Genomic DNA, 13827 nt, shown 5'->3' with positions numbered 1-13827 from the left:
CTTTCACCTTTTTTATTTTTGCATAATCCGCTCACCTTTCCCATCTCAACTCTCTATTTCGTGTGCTTTTCCCCGGGCCCTCGCACGAAAGGCGGTGTACTGCATGCCTGCTCAGTTCCTTTTAACGACCAACTGGGAGCCGCAGTGCTTATCTAGCAATCATAATGGCAAATGGAAGCTGCAATACAAATAAAATCTTTTTTTTTTTTTTTTTTCTTTTTTTTTTGTAAAGGGCAACAGTTCATCTGATTCCCTTGTACTCCGGCTTCTTCCCGCATTCCCGAAACATGCCGTTTAGGTTCATTGAAGACAAACTGTCCATAGTCGTAACTGTATTTTAAAACAACCACAGCTGCACACAACGGGCTGTACATTGTATAGAAATAAAAGATCGCCTGAATCGAAATCTCAAGACTGTCAAGGCGCTCAGGAGCGAAATGCGCTGCCCGGGGTCAGAAAGCTCTGCCTCGGCCCCCATTCATGGGTCCTTCAACGGGATAAAGATCCTCTACCTCTGAAAGGCAACCATGTCCATCCCTGTTTGCATTTGTTTCTTTTCCGGAGTTGGATATTCTGCCATAGTTTCAGCAAAGCTCCTGAAGCCCGAGTGAACAGGTCAGTGCTGGATATAAGCGTTCCGGTCAGTGCACGGGAAATTGTTGGCACGCCTTTGGTCTCTGATTGGTTGTTTTTCTTGCAAATCAAATTCGAGGCACAAAACGTCATGTATTACTGTCAGGTCGCACTGACGTTTGACAAAGTGATTTTGGGGAAATGAAAAGGGTGCCAACAATTTTATCCACGTGTGTACATCAGACACATGTGGAAATAGGATGCTGGGAAAAAAAAAAAAAAAAAAAAATGGGTCATGAAGGAAAGACTGCAGCGGTGGTTTACAACTCCAGCACGGTGTTGGCCGCTGCGTTTTCACACTCAATAGACCCCCCCACGTCTTAGAGTAAGACCTTTTACACAACGAAAAAGGTCTTACTCTAATTTTGAGCAAAGTACTCTTTTCAAAAGTGCACGATATACAATACTGAATATAGGTAAAGAAAGCCTAGGCCCGTTGCAACATTCCATTCCCCAGCACCGATGAATGGAAAGAACGTTCTTGACCTCTCGCAATGGAAAACACAACCTGCATGTCGAACCATGTGCCTCCGAATGCTTTCCATTTGTAGACACACAGCAGCCATAATGAGCCAACATCCGTTAGTTGGCGAATAAAACTGACAGTTTGCCAGGAAGTGACAGGCCGCCTTTTTTTTTTCTGTTGTTGTTGCTAATTGAAGTGGCGGCAGAGGAAACCGCTGTGCCATTGTGTTTTTCTGTGCGGTGCGGTTGTGAGCGGTGTGTGGCATGCGGCGGGATTCCGGGTTTGGGCCAAACCCGTTTCATGCGTGTCATTCAAGTCTGCACTCTAGCGGCGGCCTTGAAGCACGCAACAGGAACAAAGGTCAAACCTCAAATTGTATTTGAATGCGACCGAGCAACCGGTTGCAGCGCTCTTCTTGCTGTGTGTTCCGTGTTCACCTTTTCCACTTGGATTTTGTCATGTCCTGAGCTGTCTGCGAGCCACATCCATCTCCCTCCTTCTCTTGTGAGTTACATAACAAGCGAAAAGCTGTCTTTCTTCCTCTGGTCTTTTCTGTCTCGCTGGCATGCAGCGACATCAGCCTCCTTCGCCGTGCTCTTCCTCCACTTTTGACACTCGTTTTCTCCGCCCTACCTTCCCCGTTCTCATCAGCGACCGTGGTGAATTATTCACTCGGCCCGGCGGAGACCGGAGCGCTTTGATTGGCAGCTTTATTCTCTTGTCTGCTTCATTATTAATGCGCTCCTATTAGACCTTGTTTCTATGGTGGAAGCCATTCCAGGCAAGAGGACAGTCAGCTGTGTAAAAGAGCAATCCCCAGCACCTCTAATCACACACCTATTTTCTGCTTTACCTTCCGGCCCACCATTCTTCACTTTATTCTATGCGGCGTTCCAAATTTAGTCTTCCTGAAGGTCAGAGTGACGCACGGAGAGTCGGGTGGCCTTTTCACATGGCTTTAGTCTGCAGACTAATAGACATGGAAGTCATGAATAATTTGACTTTATCTCTAGGTCACGTTCATGGCCCCTGGGGAAGAACTAACATTTCACGTGAACGTGCCAACCTGAAGTGAATATTCACAACAATCGCACGATCATTTTAAAATCACAATTAAACGTCGGAATTATACCTTTTACCGATTGTTGAATTATGGATTGTGTCGGCGAAGCAAGTGAGCGCAAAGTTAGCACACTGCTTGGCTGCCACCGGCAGAGGTGCTGCGGAGTCATCCTCTTCCAGTTCTTGGTCACGCAACATTGATCTGCCCAATAATAAACTGACAATGGAAACAGGAGTTACACGTTCATAGGATGCTTCTCCCATCCCTCCATTGTAACATTGATGGAGTGTGAACAGGGCTGAGGTTTTCTCAAGTCCCCCAAGTTAGCGAGTCAGTGTGAGATTTGGACCCACGCTGAAAGGATAAGGAGTCTTCCGTGGTTGCGTTGGAGAACAAAATAAGACGCGAACCAAATGCAGCTTTGCAGAAAAAAAATTAAAAAACACAATAGCTGTCGAAAATCATCTTCTACACACTGAGTCCACGAGCTTGGACTACAGTAACCGCTAGACAGGAGCAGCCTCCTCCGCGATGTCGAACTGCGATGACGTTATTGAAACATAAATTCGCAAAACAAAAAAACGAAATACGGTGACGCACGAACTGAATGATGTTTAGGCTCAACTGATCTGCAGCAATCGTCAACCGACGTTCCACTGTAGGAACGCATTACCTTACATGCATATTATGTGTAATAACTATTTATTCGGAGAAATCTGCTCAGTGTTGCCATGCAGAGTAAACCACTGTTTGTTTGTTTGTTTGTTTGAGCATGCTCCAAGAAGCAATTTTCTTTGCCGTGGGCAAAATGGCACAGCTCCAACACGACGACAAATGCAAAATTAGAAGGGATCCATTGCACTACTTTATAAATTGCATCAACACCTGAACGAGTGCGTCGTCAGTGACATTGCTCTCCCATAACGAATCACCCCTAAATACATGCGTAATGCATTTATTTTCCGGATTTATCAACGCACACTCTTTAGCCGGAGTGACTGGAGGTGCCGATGACACCTTGGCACAGGAGAGACACAAGAAACAGGAAAACATCAATGAGAGAAACCACAGCAAAAACAAACTAAAATGACAATGGGGTATGACGGGAGACCTGGGAGAAAGACTTCAGTTTGTCCAGACAACCCGGAGGCCGGATGCGCTACTGTGGTCTGAAGGGGAAAAGAGGGGACACAGGAGTGAGTAAAAAAAAAAAAAAAACTAGGGAAACGAGGAACAGGGCGACTTGCGGGAGGTAAAAGGGCCGTGGTGCCACTGAAAGTAACTGCAATACTTCGGCGAGGATTTCCTGGAACAGGCAGATTTATATACCGGTGGCGAGAAAGCTGATTGGAGACAGGTGCTGAAAACAGGGAAGGGAGGGGAAAGAGAGAAAGAGAGAGAGAGAAAGCACAGCGCCCTCCCGGCTACAATAACGGAACTGCAGGCAGTATATGACAGTCATGCCAACATACTATTAATACTTAGGATGATGTCAAATTGAGTATGTGATGTTCACTCTGCACAGTATGGGCGACATTGCCGGATGTAAACTGGATCATCGAGAATTTCCGAGTATGTGGTGGGAGGGGTTATTTTTTGTTTGTTTGTTTTTTTGCACGTAATCAGCTGCCCGAAAATGCATTGTCTCTCCAGGCTCCATGAAATGCTGCATTATGGGACACCGGAAGCTGTTTGGTTTTCTGATTCAGAAAAATGAGTTGAGGTAACAAAAAAAAAAAATAATAATAATTATTATTTTTTGACCATGTAGTCCAATAACTAAAACTTCCTAAAAGTTGATCAAATAAATGTCCTTCCTTATACATTTTATTATAGCATTTCTTAACTTCTATATTTGTTTGTCCTCTGCCCGGTTACATAAGCAGAAAGATGAATAAGTACATTTGGCAGCTTAAGGTGTTAAATGTTTTCCCGAGCAGCTGTTTGAGACGAGCTATTGAAGCTGTGTTATTTCTGCCACTGCAATGCAAAAATAAATATTTTTTATTTCAAAAAAAAAAAAAAAAGAGAGAGAGAGAGAGAGAAATCAACTAATGGATTTAGTTTATTAATGAATTAGCTGCTGTCTGATGAAATCAATGAGGTCAGACACCGGGAATCCCAATTCAACATCAGCAACTGGATGTTTTTCATTTGCTGTGTTTCTTGAACTTTCTTTGGTGGTTCCGCTTTTTTTTTGCCGCCTTCTACGTATTCTCACGCAGGAGGTGACCCCAGCTCTTCTCGTTCCTTCAGCCCTCGTTTCTCTCCAAGCCGAACGAGCACTGCGTCCCAGCAGTGGAGGTGAGTCGCAAAGCGCACATGTACTGACGTTGTGTCTCGGAATTATGCCGCTGACTAAAATAGAATTCCCAGTCCATTACCTCAAGCAAGTTCTTCGATCGTTTGCAAAGTTTTCTATGGGAAGTGTCCTGCTCTCTCATGACTCCTCCTATTAAAAAGAAGAGAGATAAATCATCGGTTCGTCCGCGCGCGCGCTTCGCTGTGGGCGTTATGTCATGCAAGCCTTTTACGGGATGCTGTGAGGAAATTGGGTTAATACTTTTATCACGTTGTCCGCCTATACAACAGGGACCAAAAAGCTAATTAACAAGGAGACAATCGCGGCTGTAGGATGTTCGTCAGGGTTGAAATTAAAAAAAACTAACCCCCCCAAAAAAGCCCCTTCTTGCACTAAGTGTGTGTGCACCATTTGCTTACCGCTATCCCAGTTTAGAGCGCCTTCTTATTACGTCGTGTTCTAGTACGTGACAAAGGTTTGCCAGGGCAATCCTCAGCTCATGTGCTTTGTTCCCTATCGGGTTTCCATGTATGAAGGTCGGGGATGCAATGGTGAGCACAGGTCAAGGTCGCAGGTCGTTTTTTTGTTTGTTTTCTTTTTTGTTTGGATGTTTGTAGTGGGTCATTGCGCTTCTGTTTGACCTTGACTTCAAGGGCACAACTGTAGTATGGGCTTGCATATAAATGGATTTGAAGGCATACACAGTCGTTTACGACTGTCTGATATTATGACGCCGTATGAAACTCGATTAGGTAGGACCGGTGAAAGTGGCAGGTGTTGCCCATCCGCAAAAATCCCAGACAAGACTCCGATTTTGCTCGTATTTTTTTTTTTTTTTTTTGCACGCGCGTGGCTCACGTTGCCGTCTGCAAACAGGAGCTGACCCCGCTTAGCAAGACGCACCGCCTGAGAAAGAAGCCGCACGCGGGCCGGAGACGCTTCCGTATATATGGCGCATATATTTGTGGGTGTCAGCTGGGGGGTTTTCTGTGTTGACTTTGCACTTTGGGTGTTTTTTCCGCCTTGCGGCCACAGTGAATGTTGGGTGTTCCTGGCTGTCGCTGTCCTCTGTCGCTGCCCGTCCTCGTCGACTCTTCGCTGCTCCTCCACCTGCTTTTCAGTCACGGCGGACTCGGGACTACGGGGAACGTTACCAGGTGGCGCCGGCTGTCTCAGGAACATGTCAGGGATGTCAAAAGCACTGGTATTCAGTCCTTCGGTAAAAGTAAAAGTCTGGTAAAAGTTCTTCAGCCACCCCCTTACTTATGCCAAAGCACAAAAGTACACACTTATAAATGTACTTGAAGTGCTATTGAAATATGTTAGTCGTGTCCTGTTTCCAGTTTGTGCGTTACGTGTGATTTATTCCTGCTCCTCCTCCATTTTGTCCTCATGCACTTTACACATCACAGAAAAACAAAACAAAAACATCTATTTAATAGATAATTAAGAGGCTTAATAATTCATCAAAGTCCCCTTGGCTCCGGAGATTCAGTATGGATAAAACATGATCAGCCGGGGTGGGGGGGGGGGGGGGGGGGGGGGGGGGGGGGGGGGGGGTTCTAAAATCGGCGATTGAGGGGTGCTGAGCTCCCAGTCAGTCTCTTATTTCTTACGCATCCATACAACGCGTTCATATTTATTACGCTGACAGTCGGACTGAAAGGCTTAAGAAAAAAAAGCGCACGCTCGCAGTGTCACGGCCATGTTGCTCCCTCTCCCTGCCGTTGCCCCCCCCCCCCTCCCGAACCCCGCCCCCCAACCTTGTTGCCGGGGTTACAGCGGGATGTGATGCAGCTCCTGTCCAGCCGGCCTTTGTTCCACAGATGGGCCCGTCCTCTCTGCCTCTCGCCGTCCTCCTCCTCTTTGCCTCTGTCATGTGCAGCTGCAAAGTCCAGGTGTTGTTTTTCATTCCCCCCTCCCCAATTGCCCTTTTTTTTTTTTTATTTGCGAGTATCGGCGGGTTATGAGATCATGAACACTGGGTGGTGAGAGCATGTCACCGAACGAAGGAGGCGTAATTACCATCTGGATCCTATTACGATATTCAACCTTTCGGGTAATATCCCCCAAAAATAAACAGTATCGCCGACACAGTATCGCAAGTGCGGCCCAAGACCTCGAGACAGGTCGTGATCCGCCTTATTAACATCCTGTAAATTCACTTCAAACCCCGTCCGTTTTCCGGGAATTGTCTGAGTGAACTCAGGAGGGGGATGCGCACCAAGCCATTTTCCCAAGCGCAACCAGATGTCCGTGACTTCAGCCGGCTGAGTTCGTCTTCCTACATAATGACCCACTTCCCCCCCCCCCCACACACACACACACACCCCCGGAGCTATATGTTTCCAGGCCGGCTTCACTGCCTTTTTGTAGCACAGTTTTGTCGGCTGACTTGGGAGTCGGACTCGTTCTATATTTAGCGCGGCGCTGTCGAACCCACATTTCGAGGCCCCCTTCGCCCGTCTCCGAGCTCTGTCCCAGTGGATCTTTAATGCGAGGCTTGTTCAGTGTGGCCTCGATATGCAAACAGTCAGTCCCTTCACTCGCGCAGCGAGAATCTGCGTGTGTGACGTCATCCTCAAAGACATTCAGCGGTGTGTAAAAAGTGCCCATGAAGGTTTTAAACCACCAGTTAAGAGTATATTTGATGTTTCCTTTTCAGCACATGTAGCCAAGTTTCTGTATTTTTCATTTTATTACCAGCTAAATCCACAACCACCCACGCACACGCAGGGGTGCACACGCAAGTGCCCAGCAGTTTCGCATAAATACTTCTTCTTTTTTTTTTGCCACAGTATTTTCCTCCTAATACCCTCCACGCGAGGATGATCCTCATTTCCGCCAAACAGAATAATAACCGACCATCTCTTACTTCTTGTCACGATGAGCGTGCCGGTGGACTCGTGAAAAGTCACGTGGAAGCCACGCACAGCTTCACTTGCGACTTGGCTTTACTCATCGTCGTCATTTGAGTGTAATGTTTGTCATGGACATTACAAAAGTCTCACTTTGATTGGGCTGATTGGGAATGGTCGCCAAGGGGGGGGGGGGGCGCAGAGGGGGCAAAGGGTGCAGCTAACCAGACCTCAATAGAAATACGTATGCATAAAAAGATGGATTTTATTTTGATTGAAACTTTTCATTTCAGAACCTTGGACAGCAACAGTTTTGGAACATTTCTGCAACCCAGTGGAACAAGAATTTGGGGGGAATAATACAACGTGTGATATTTCGATCAATGGATACTCCAGTATATTGGGAGGAACAAATGTAGTCCCGTTTACAAATCGCTTGCTGGCTGTTGTGGCGAATGAGCACGACAACGACATTTTCGGATGGTCGGTGAAGCCCGAGGTCTCCATGATTGCATTAAACATAAGGGGCGGGGTGGAGGACAATCAATCATCATTTGATTGATTCTGTTTTATGCGCAAATCTGCACAACACTTTTGTTCCAGGTGCGGTTGTTTGATGAAGCGCTGTGGAAATGGAGTTGAGCGCGCGACACGCAGGACAGGCGGGCACGCCCATAGAACGTTGCGAGTTGAACGACGACCGACTGTTGCGCGTTGAGCGCGCGTCCTTTGCGCGCTGCCATTGGCTGCGCACCCGGGCGCGGCGCGCTGTGGGCGGGTGCAAGGCTCGTTTATAACCCCCGCGTCTCCGGTGGTGGGCGGGAGCAGCAACAACCGAGCGGAGCGAGAGCGGAGGAGGACGACGGAGACGCCAGACAGCGGGCTGTAGCGGCGGCGTCCCGCCGCGGAGGGGGCGAGGCGGCCGTCCCCGGATGCGTCGTGAGCCGCGCATGGACGACCACCGGAGCCTCCTGCAATCACCCCCGCCGAGCGTGAGCAAAGCACGGGGCGACAACCTGGTGAACCACGCGTACACCGAGACGGAGGCTGACGTCATGACCGTGGTAGCGTGCGACAACATGCTGGAGGAGTCGGCGGCGCTCCCGGGCCACCACTCTCTGGACCGATACGAACCGGACCACGAGTGCTGCGAGAGGGTGGTCATCAACATATCCGGCTTGCGCTTCGAGACGCAGCTCAAGACCCTGTCGCAGTTCCCGGAGACCCTGCTGGGGGACCCCAAGAAGAGGATGAGGTACTTCGACCCCCTCAGGAACGAGTACTTCTTCGATCGGAACCGACCCAGTTTTGATGCCATTCTCTATTACTACCAGTCAGGAGGGCGCATCAGGAGACCCGTCAACGTCCCCATCGACATCTTCTCGGAGGAGATTCGCTTCTATGAGCTGGGCGAGGAGGCCATGGAGAAGTTCCGGGAGGACGAGGGCTTCATCAAGGAGGAGGAGCGGCCCCTGCCAGAGAACGAGTTCCAGAGGCAAGTGTGGCTGCTTTTCGAGTACCCAGAGAGCTCGGGCCCGGCTCGGGGCATCGCCATCGTCTCCGTCCTGGTCATTCTCATCTCCATCGTCATCTTCTGCTTGGAGACGCTGCCCGAATTCCGGGACGAGAACCGGGACGCCCTCCCCGCGGCGCCGGCGATTAACGGCACCTTCGCCTACTCGGTCAGCCCCTTCTCGGACCCTTTCTTTGTGGTGGAGACCTTGTGCATCATCTGGTTCTCCTTCGAGCTTCTGGTACGCTTCTTCGCGTGTCCCAGCAAAGCCACGTTCTCCAAGAACATCATGAACATTATCGACATCGTGGCCATCATCCCTTACTTCATCACCCTGGGGACGGAGCTGGCGGAGCGGCAAGGGAACGGCCAGCAGGCCATGTCCTTGGCCATCCTGCGCGTCATCCGCCTGGTGCGCGTCTTCCGCATCTTCAAACTCTCGCGTCACTCCAAAGGCTTGCAGATTTTGGGTCAGACCCTCAAGGCCAGCATGCGAGAACTGGGCCTGCTCATCTTCTTCCTCTTCATCGGCGTCATCCTCTTCTCCAGCGCCGTGTACTTCGCCGAGGCCGACGACCCGGACTCGGGATTCAACAGCATCCCGGACGCCTTCTGGTGGGCCGTGGTCACCATGACCACCGTGGGCTACGGGGACATGCACCCGGTCACCATCGGGGGCAAGATCGTGGGCTCTCTGTGCGCCATCGCCGGCGTGCTGACCATCGCGCTGCCCGTGCCGGTCATCGTGTCCAATTTCAACTACTTCTACCACAGGGAGACGGAGGGCGAGGAGCAGGCCCAGTACCTGCACGTGGGCAGCTGTCAGCCGCTGGCCGAGCCCGAGGAGCTGAGGAAGACGCGCTCATCTTCCTCGCTCAGCAAGAGCGAGTACATGGTGATGGAGGAGCACGGCATCAACAGCGCCTTCAAGCAGCAGCCCAACTTTCCCACCAGCGCTCAGAACAACTCGCAGAACTGCATCGGCGTCGACAAGAAGATCTTCACCGACGTGTAGTCGGTTCCGCTGTCACGGACGTCGCGAGTGGACGTGCGCGGGGTCGGAGGTCAACGAGCACGGGAGCGGTGCTGGATCAGTGAGGAGTTAGGAAAAAAAAAAAAAAAAAAAGGAGACAAAGTCCCGTCTGCTCACATTGAGAGAATTACAATTGGTTTCAGAGCTCACGATGTCCAAATAAAATCATTCGCGTGTGGAGAAAAGGCACTCCTGAAAAGCCTGCAATAGAGAGGACGCCCGTTGTAGCCGCTGACGGAAAAGCTTTATCGAGACCTCAAATGTGTCGTCTAATGACCTTCGCGTCGTATTAACGTGAGTTGTGATTCATCAGTCGTAGCCAACGTGCGATCGTTTCGATGTTTTCAATGTGTCTTTAGAAACGCGTAATGTCTGGGGTGGGGGGGGGGGGGGGAGGGCTGGGGAACACAACAAGTTAACCTATATTAGCCTTTATCAATTAGACTGTGCTATGCCGTTATCGTGCGTTAAAGTCGAGTCCAAAGTGCTACTACATGTGTAGAATAGAGGCTTTTGGAGGTGCCGCGCGGACCGCCGTGCTGCGTCTCATCACCCGCTCAAGACACGTGTGAGAACGGGAGCAAAAAAAACAAAAAACAAGCAAACAAAAAAAGAGGGAGGCCGAGCTCTTCCGCGCACACACGCGCTTCTCTTTGGACGCCTCAAATATCGCCCCGCCGTGATGCAATCTCCATGGCGACGGCCGTTTCCTGGGTAACCCCGAGCACCGTTGCCATGGCGCCCCTGTTTCCACAGAAACCTCCCAGATGGCTCGGGAGCGACATTGAAGATGAGCATCCGTCTTCAAGGACCGCCGTTGCTGACGTCGGCTGGGCGTGTGCGTGAACGCAGCCTCGCGGAGGGCGTCCGGCAGCGAGCAGATTTCCTAAATGCAGCCGCGCGACGATCCAAAACTTCCCATCAACTCCCGCCCTGAATGAAGGAAGCGGATGGAGAGACAGCCTTCAAGGAATTCTGAATGGACTGTTTAGCTATCCTGGGTGCAACACCGATGGCGCCCAGCAGGGGGAGCGCTTGACCCATCGATGGCACAAGTGAGTTCCAAGCACGTCCCCCCCCACCCGTGCCCTAATGGCATATATTTCTTTCCCTTTCACCACCAAAGTGGCTGCAAAGGTACTGCTGCTGGCTTCCTGTTTGTTCGGAATGCTCCCAAAGAGGTTGTGTCAAATACTCATGTCGTTTGCTGAGGTAAACAGACTTTTTGTTTGTTTGTTGTTGTTGTTGTTTTGTTTTGTTTGTGTGTCGAACGTTCACCTTCAGTTGACTTTGTGGATGGCAAGCATGTCCACCTTGCTTCTCTCGTCTCTGCCCCCTGGCGGCCATCATCGCCCGCCAGCAGAACAGGTGGCTCGTTTGTCTCTGTGACCTATGTTTGTTTTTACCCAAGAGCAGCAAAGACTTGAGATATTCATCTGAAAAGGAAGAGCGACATGACATTTCCCTTGACATATGTAGTATAATTCACATCCTTAGTTACTGTACCTCTTTGCTTCATTTGAGGTTGTTCTTTTTTCTTTTCGACATGAACGACGGAGTGAAACAACGGTGAGAAGGGGCGAGCTCATGTAAAAGGTGTCAGTGTCAAGCTGTCCCGTCCTGCGCGTCAAGGGAATAATGTTAACCCTCGAGTAGACAAGAGCACTTTGAAAATAGCAATCACATTAAAAACCTGCAACGTAAGGGGAGAATTCAAAAAACAACCTAAAGACCTCTGAAAAGTGTTATTCTATTTCCCCTTCGGCGACGTCATTTTCGCACACATAAACAGGCAGTTATCATCTGCCTCGTGCAACTGACTACATCTTGCTCAATCCCAAAGCAAAGTGATTATACAATATCAGAGAGAGAAAGGAACACGCCGTATACTTTCTTCTCCTCGCTTTTTGCGCATTTTATTTTTATTCTTCCATTCGAGTTTTGTGTTTCGGGGCGGCTGCGGCTCATACGGCGGGCCGTGACCGAAGGGTCGGCGGTTGAAGTCCCGGTTGCAACCGCCTGCTGTCGAGGTGTCCTTGGCCCAAATTGCTCCCCGTGGGCCTGGCGGCGTCTTGCGCGGCAGCAGCTGCCCGTCGGTGGGCGAATATGAGCCTCTGTGAACGAACCATGATGGTGTAGATAAAAGCGCTTTATAAGTGTGTATATGATATGCATAACGCCATCTTTATTGTGCCAGTTATTGACCGCTGATGGAACAAGCGGGAAGTCATGACATTATAGGACAGGGTCTTCATCTTTGGTTTGCAATTCATTTATTTGTGGGGGAGTGAGAAAATATATATTGTATATTGATGCAGGAATCACTCATTTTACATTCATAAATGTAAACATTTATGAATGTATGCAATCTTCACATGAATCCATGGTCAAATTAAGGTCTCTCCGCTCTCGCTGATAAGTTTTGGATTTGGATTTGCTCATGCTAAGGAGAGAGAAAAGTAAAATATATTGTAATATAATCATTCATACGAGCAGTTCATTGACAATATTGCCTTGCATGTCATTTTCCCAGGTGGAAGCTGTCCAGGTCGCCCGGAAGTTTTGATGCTCCCTCGTCGACTGTCGCTCGTGCAGGTAATATTTCAAAAGCAGCCCGAAAATGTACGGAAAATGACTGATTGATGTTTCGTTACGCTTTTTTAAATTACGGCCCTTTTGTCTCTGCAGGGACGTGAAGGCAGTATTTCTGTGGACCAAACGGGATAAACTTGATTGACGAAGAATTCCCCTCTGCCTTCTGACTGGCGTCCTCTTACTTGGTGCCTATAGCAGCTCCCGCCTGCCAGTCGATCAACTTTCGAAAACAAAAACAAAAAAAAAGTTCGGAAAAGGCAAGAATTCAAATGAAAACAAATAAATTGGTTGATACTGTATATAAAGTACAGTTTACCAAACAACATCCTTCATTTACAGTTGTGGAGCTAGTGTTTTCTAACCGCTCTCTGTTTTTTTGTTTGGGAGCATCGCAGCATTAAAAATTGCAAGCAGTGAGAAAATTCTTCGAGAAGCCCGCGTCAGACATTTCTCCATGTTGCTTAAAGTTTTAAAAGTCGGAGAAAACGGCAGCTCCGGGAAACAGCCGGCAGTTTTAAAACACAAAGCACACAATTCTCTGCATTTGTAAGGATTTCTACGTGTGTACTATATCAGCGTTTCTGCTAACTGATCCTCAGAACACAGATGTCGTTTTCATATTGAAAGTGGCAAAAAAGAGGCCAAACATTGAGTGTTAAGAAACTGTGACACAAATCAAAGACTGTTAACCACATGCCTTTGTTAGCTCGATCAGTGTGCTCTGTATTGCTAACATTTAAAATATGTTAAATGTAATTGCCGCTGCTATTCCCCTGACCTACACATGCAGAATGATAAAAAGGTACATGCAACACAGACATGCAAACACACGTAGATGCCTGCTGTGGGAAGCTTGCATCAGCCCCTGAGTGCTCGAGTGCCGAATGTTGTCAGGGGGAAGGTTTTGTCACTATTTGTTCTGTGTTACTCTGTGCTGTCCTAAACATGACGTATACAACGAGATCATGAGTTGCACTGTCTTCATTTGAAACAGCGTGTCTTCATGCAGGAGAAGGCAGAATTGATTGCGCATGTGTGGTATTACGTGATTACTACATGGTTATTACATGATTACAAGATGTGCCTACTATAGTGCCATAAATGAGGGTCATAGAAACACCATATAGTTTTGGAGTTAGCGTAAATCCTGTATGTATACAAATAAAACACCAAGAGAGAAGGCTGGGACAGATCCAATAGCCTCAACGATGAGTTTGAAGTGGATTCTTTCCTAGTTGCCACTGCGGCTGCCAGAAATGCTGAGCTGAAAGTATTTACATTGGCTACAGAGAATCTACAGTTGAAAATATATCTGGGTTAATCTTGGGGCATAACATTTTCATGATGCGCTTTTCCTATTAATT

The 13827-nt window shown here is 48.5% G+C and overlaps 1 protein-coding gene and 1 long non-coding RNA gene across 2 annotated transcripts; both read left to right on the top strand.

Annotated features, from left to right (window-relative positions):
• The first annotated feature begins 8155 nt into the window (after positions 1–8155).
• On the top strand, positions 8156–9886 carry LOC133398566 (potassium voltage-gated channel subfamily A member 3). Its single transcript, XM_061670003.1, has one exon. The coding sequence runs from the start codon at positions 8255–8257 to the stop codon at positions 9848–9850; it is 1596 nt and encodes a 531-aa protein (XP_061525987.1). The 5' UTR covers positions 8156–8254; the 3' UTR covers positions 9851–9886.
• A 401-nt stretch (positions 9887–10287) lies between these two features.
• On the top strand, positions 10288–13249 carry LOC133398461 (uncharacterized). Its single transcript, XR_009767854.1, has 3 exons — positions 10288–10923; positions 12402–12463; positions 12557–13249. It is a non-coding gene; the product is annotated as an uncharacterized LOC133398461 (long non-coding RNA).
• The last annotated feature ends 578 nt before the right edge of the window (positions 13250–13827 follow it).

This window comes from Phycodurus eques, chromosome 1 (genome assembly GCF_024500275.1).
Source record: "Phycodurus eques isolate BA_2022a chromosome 1, UOR_Pequ_1.1, whole genome shotgun sequence".
Taxonomy (NCBI): Eukaryota; Metazoa; Chordata; class Actinopteri; order Syngnathiformes; family Syngnathidae; genus Phycodurus; species Phycodurus eques.
Note: the sequence above shows the minus strand (reverse complement) of the source record. Positions and strands in the feature narration are given on the sequence as shown.

What these genes read in the sequence shown, in the direction of transcription:
- LOC133398566 (XM_061670003.1), top strand. Translation starts at nt 8,255, where the DNA reads ATGCGTCGTGAGCCGCGCATGGACGACCACCGGAGCCTCCTGCAATCA.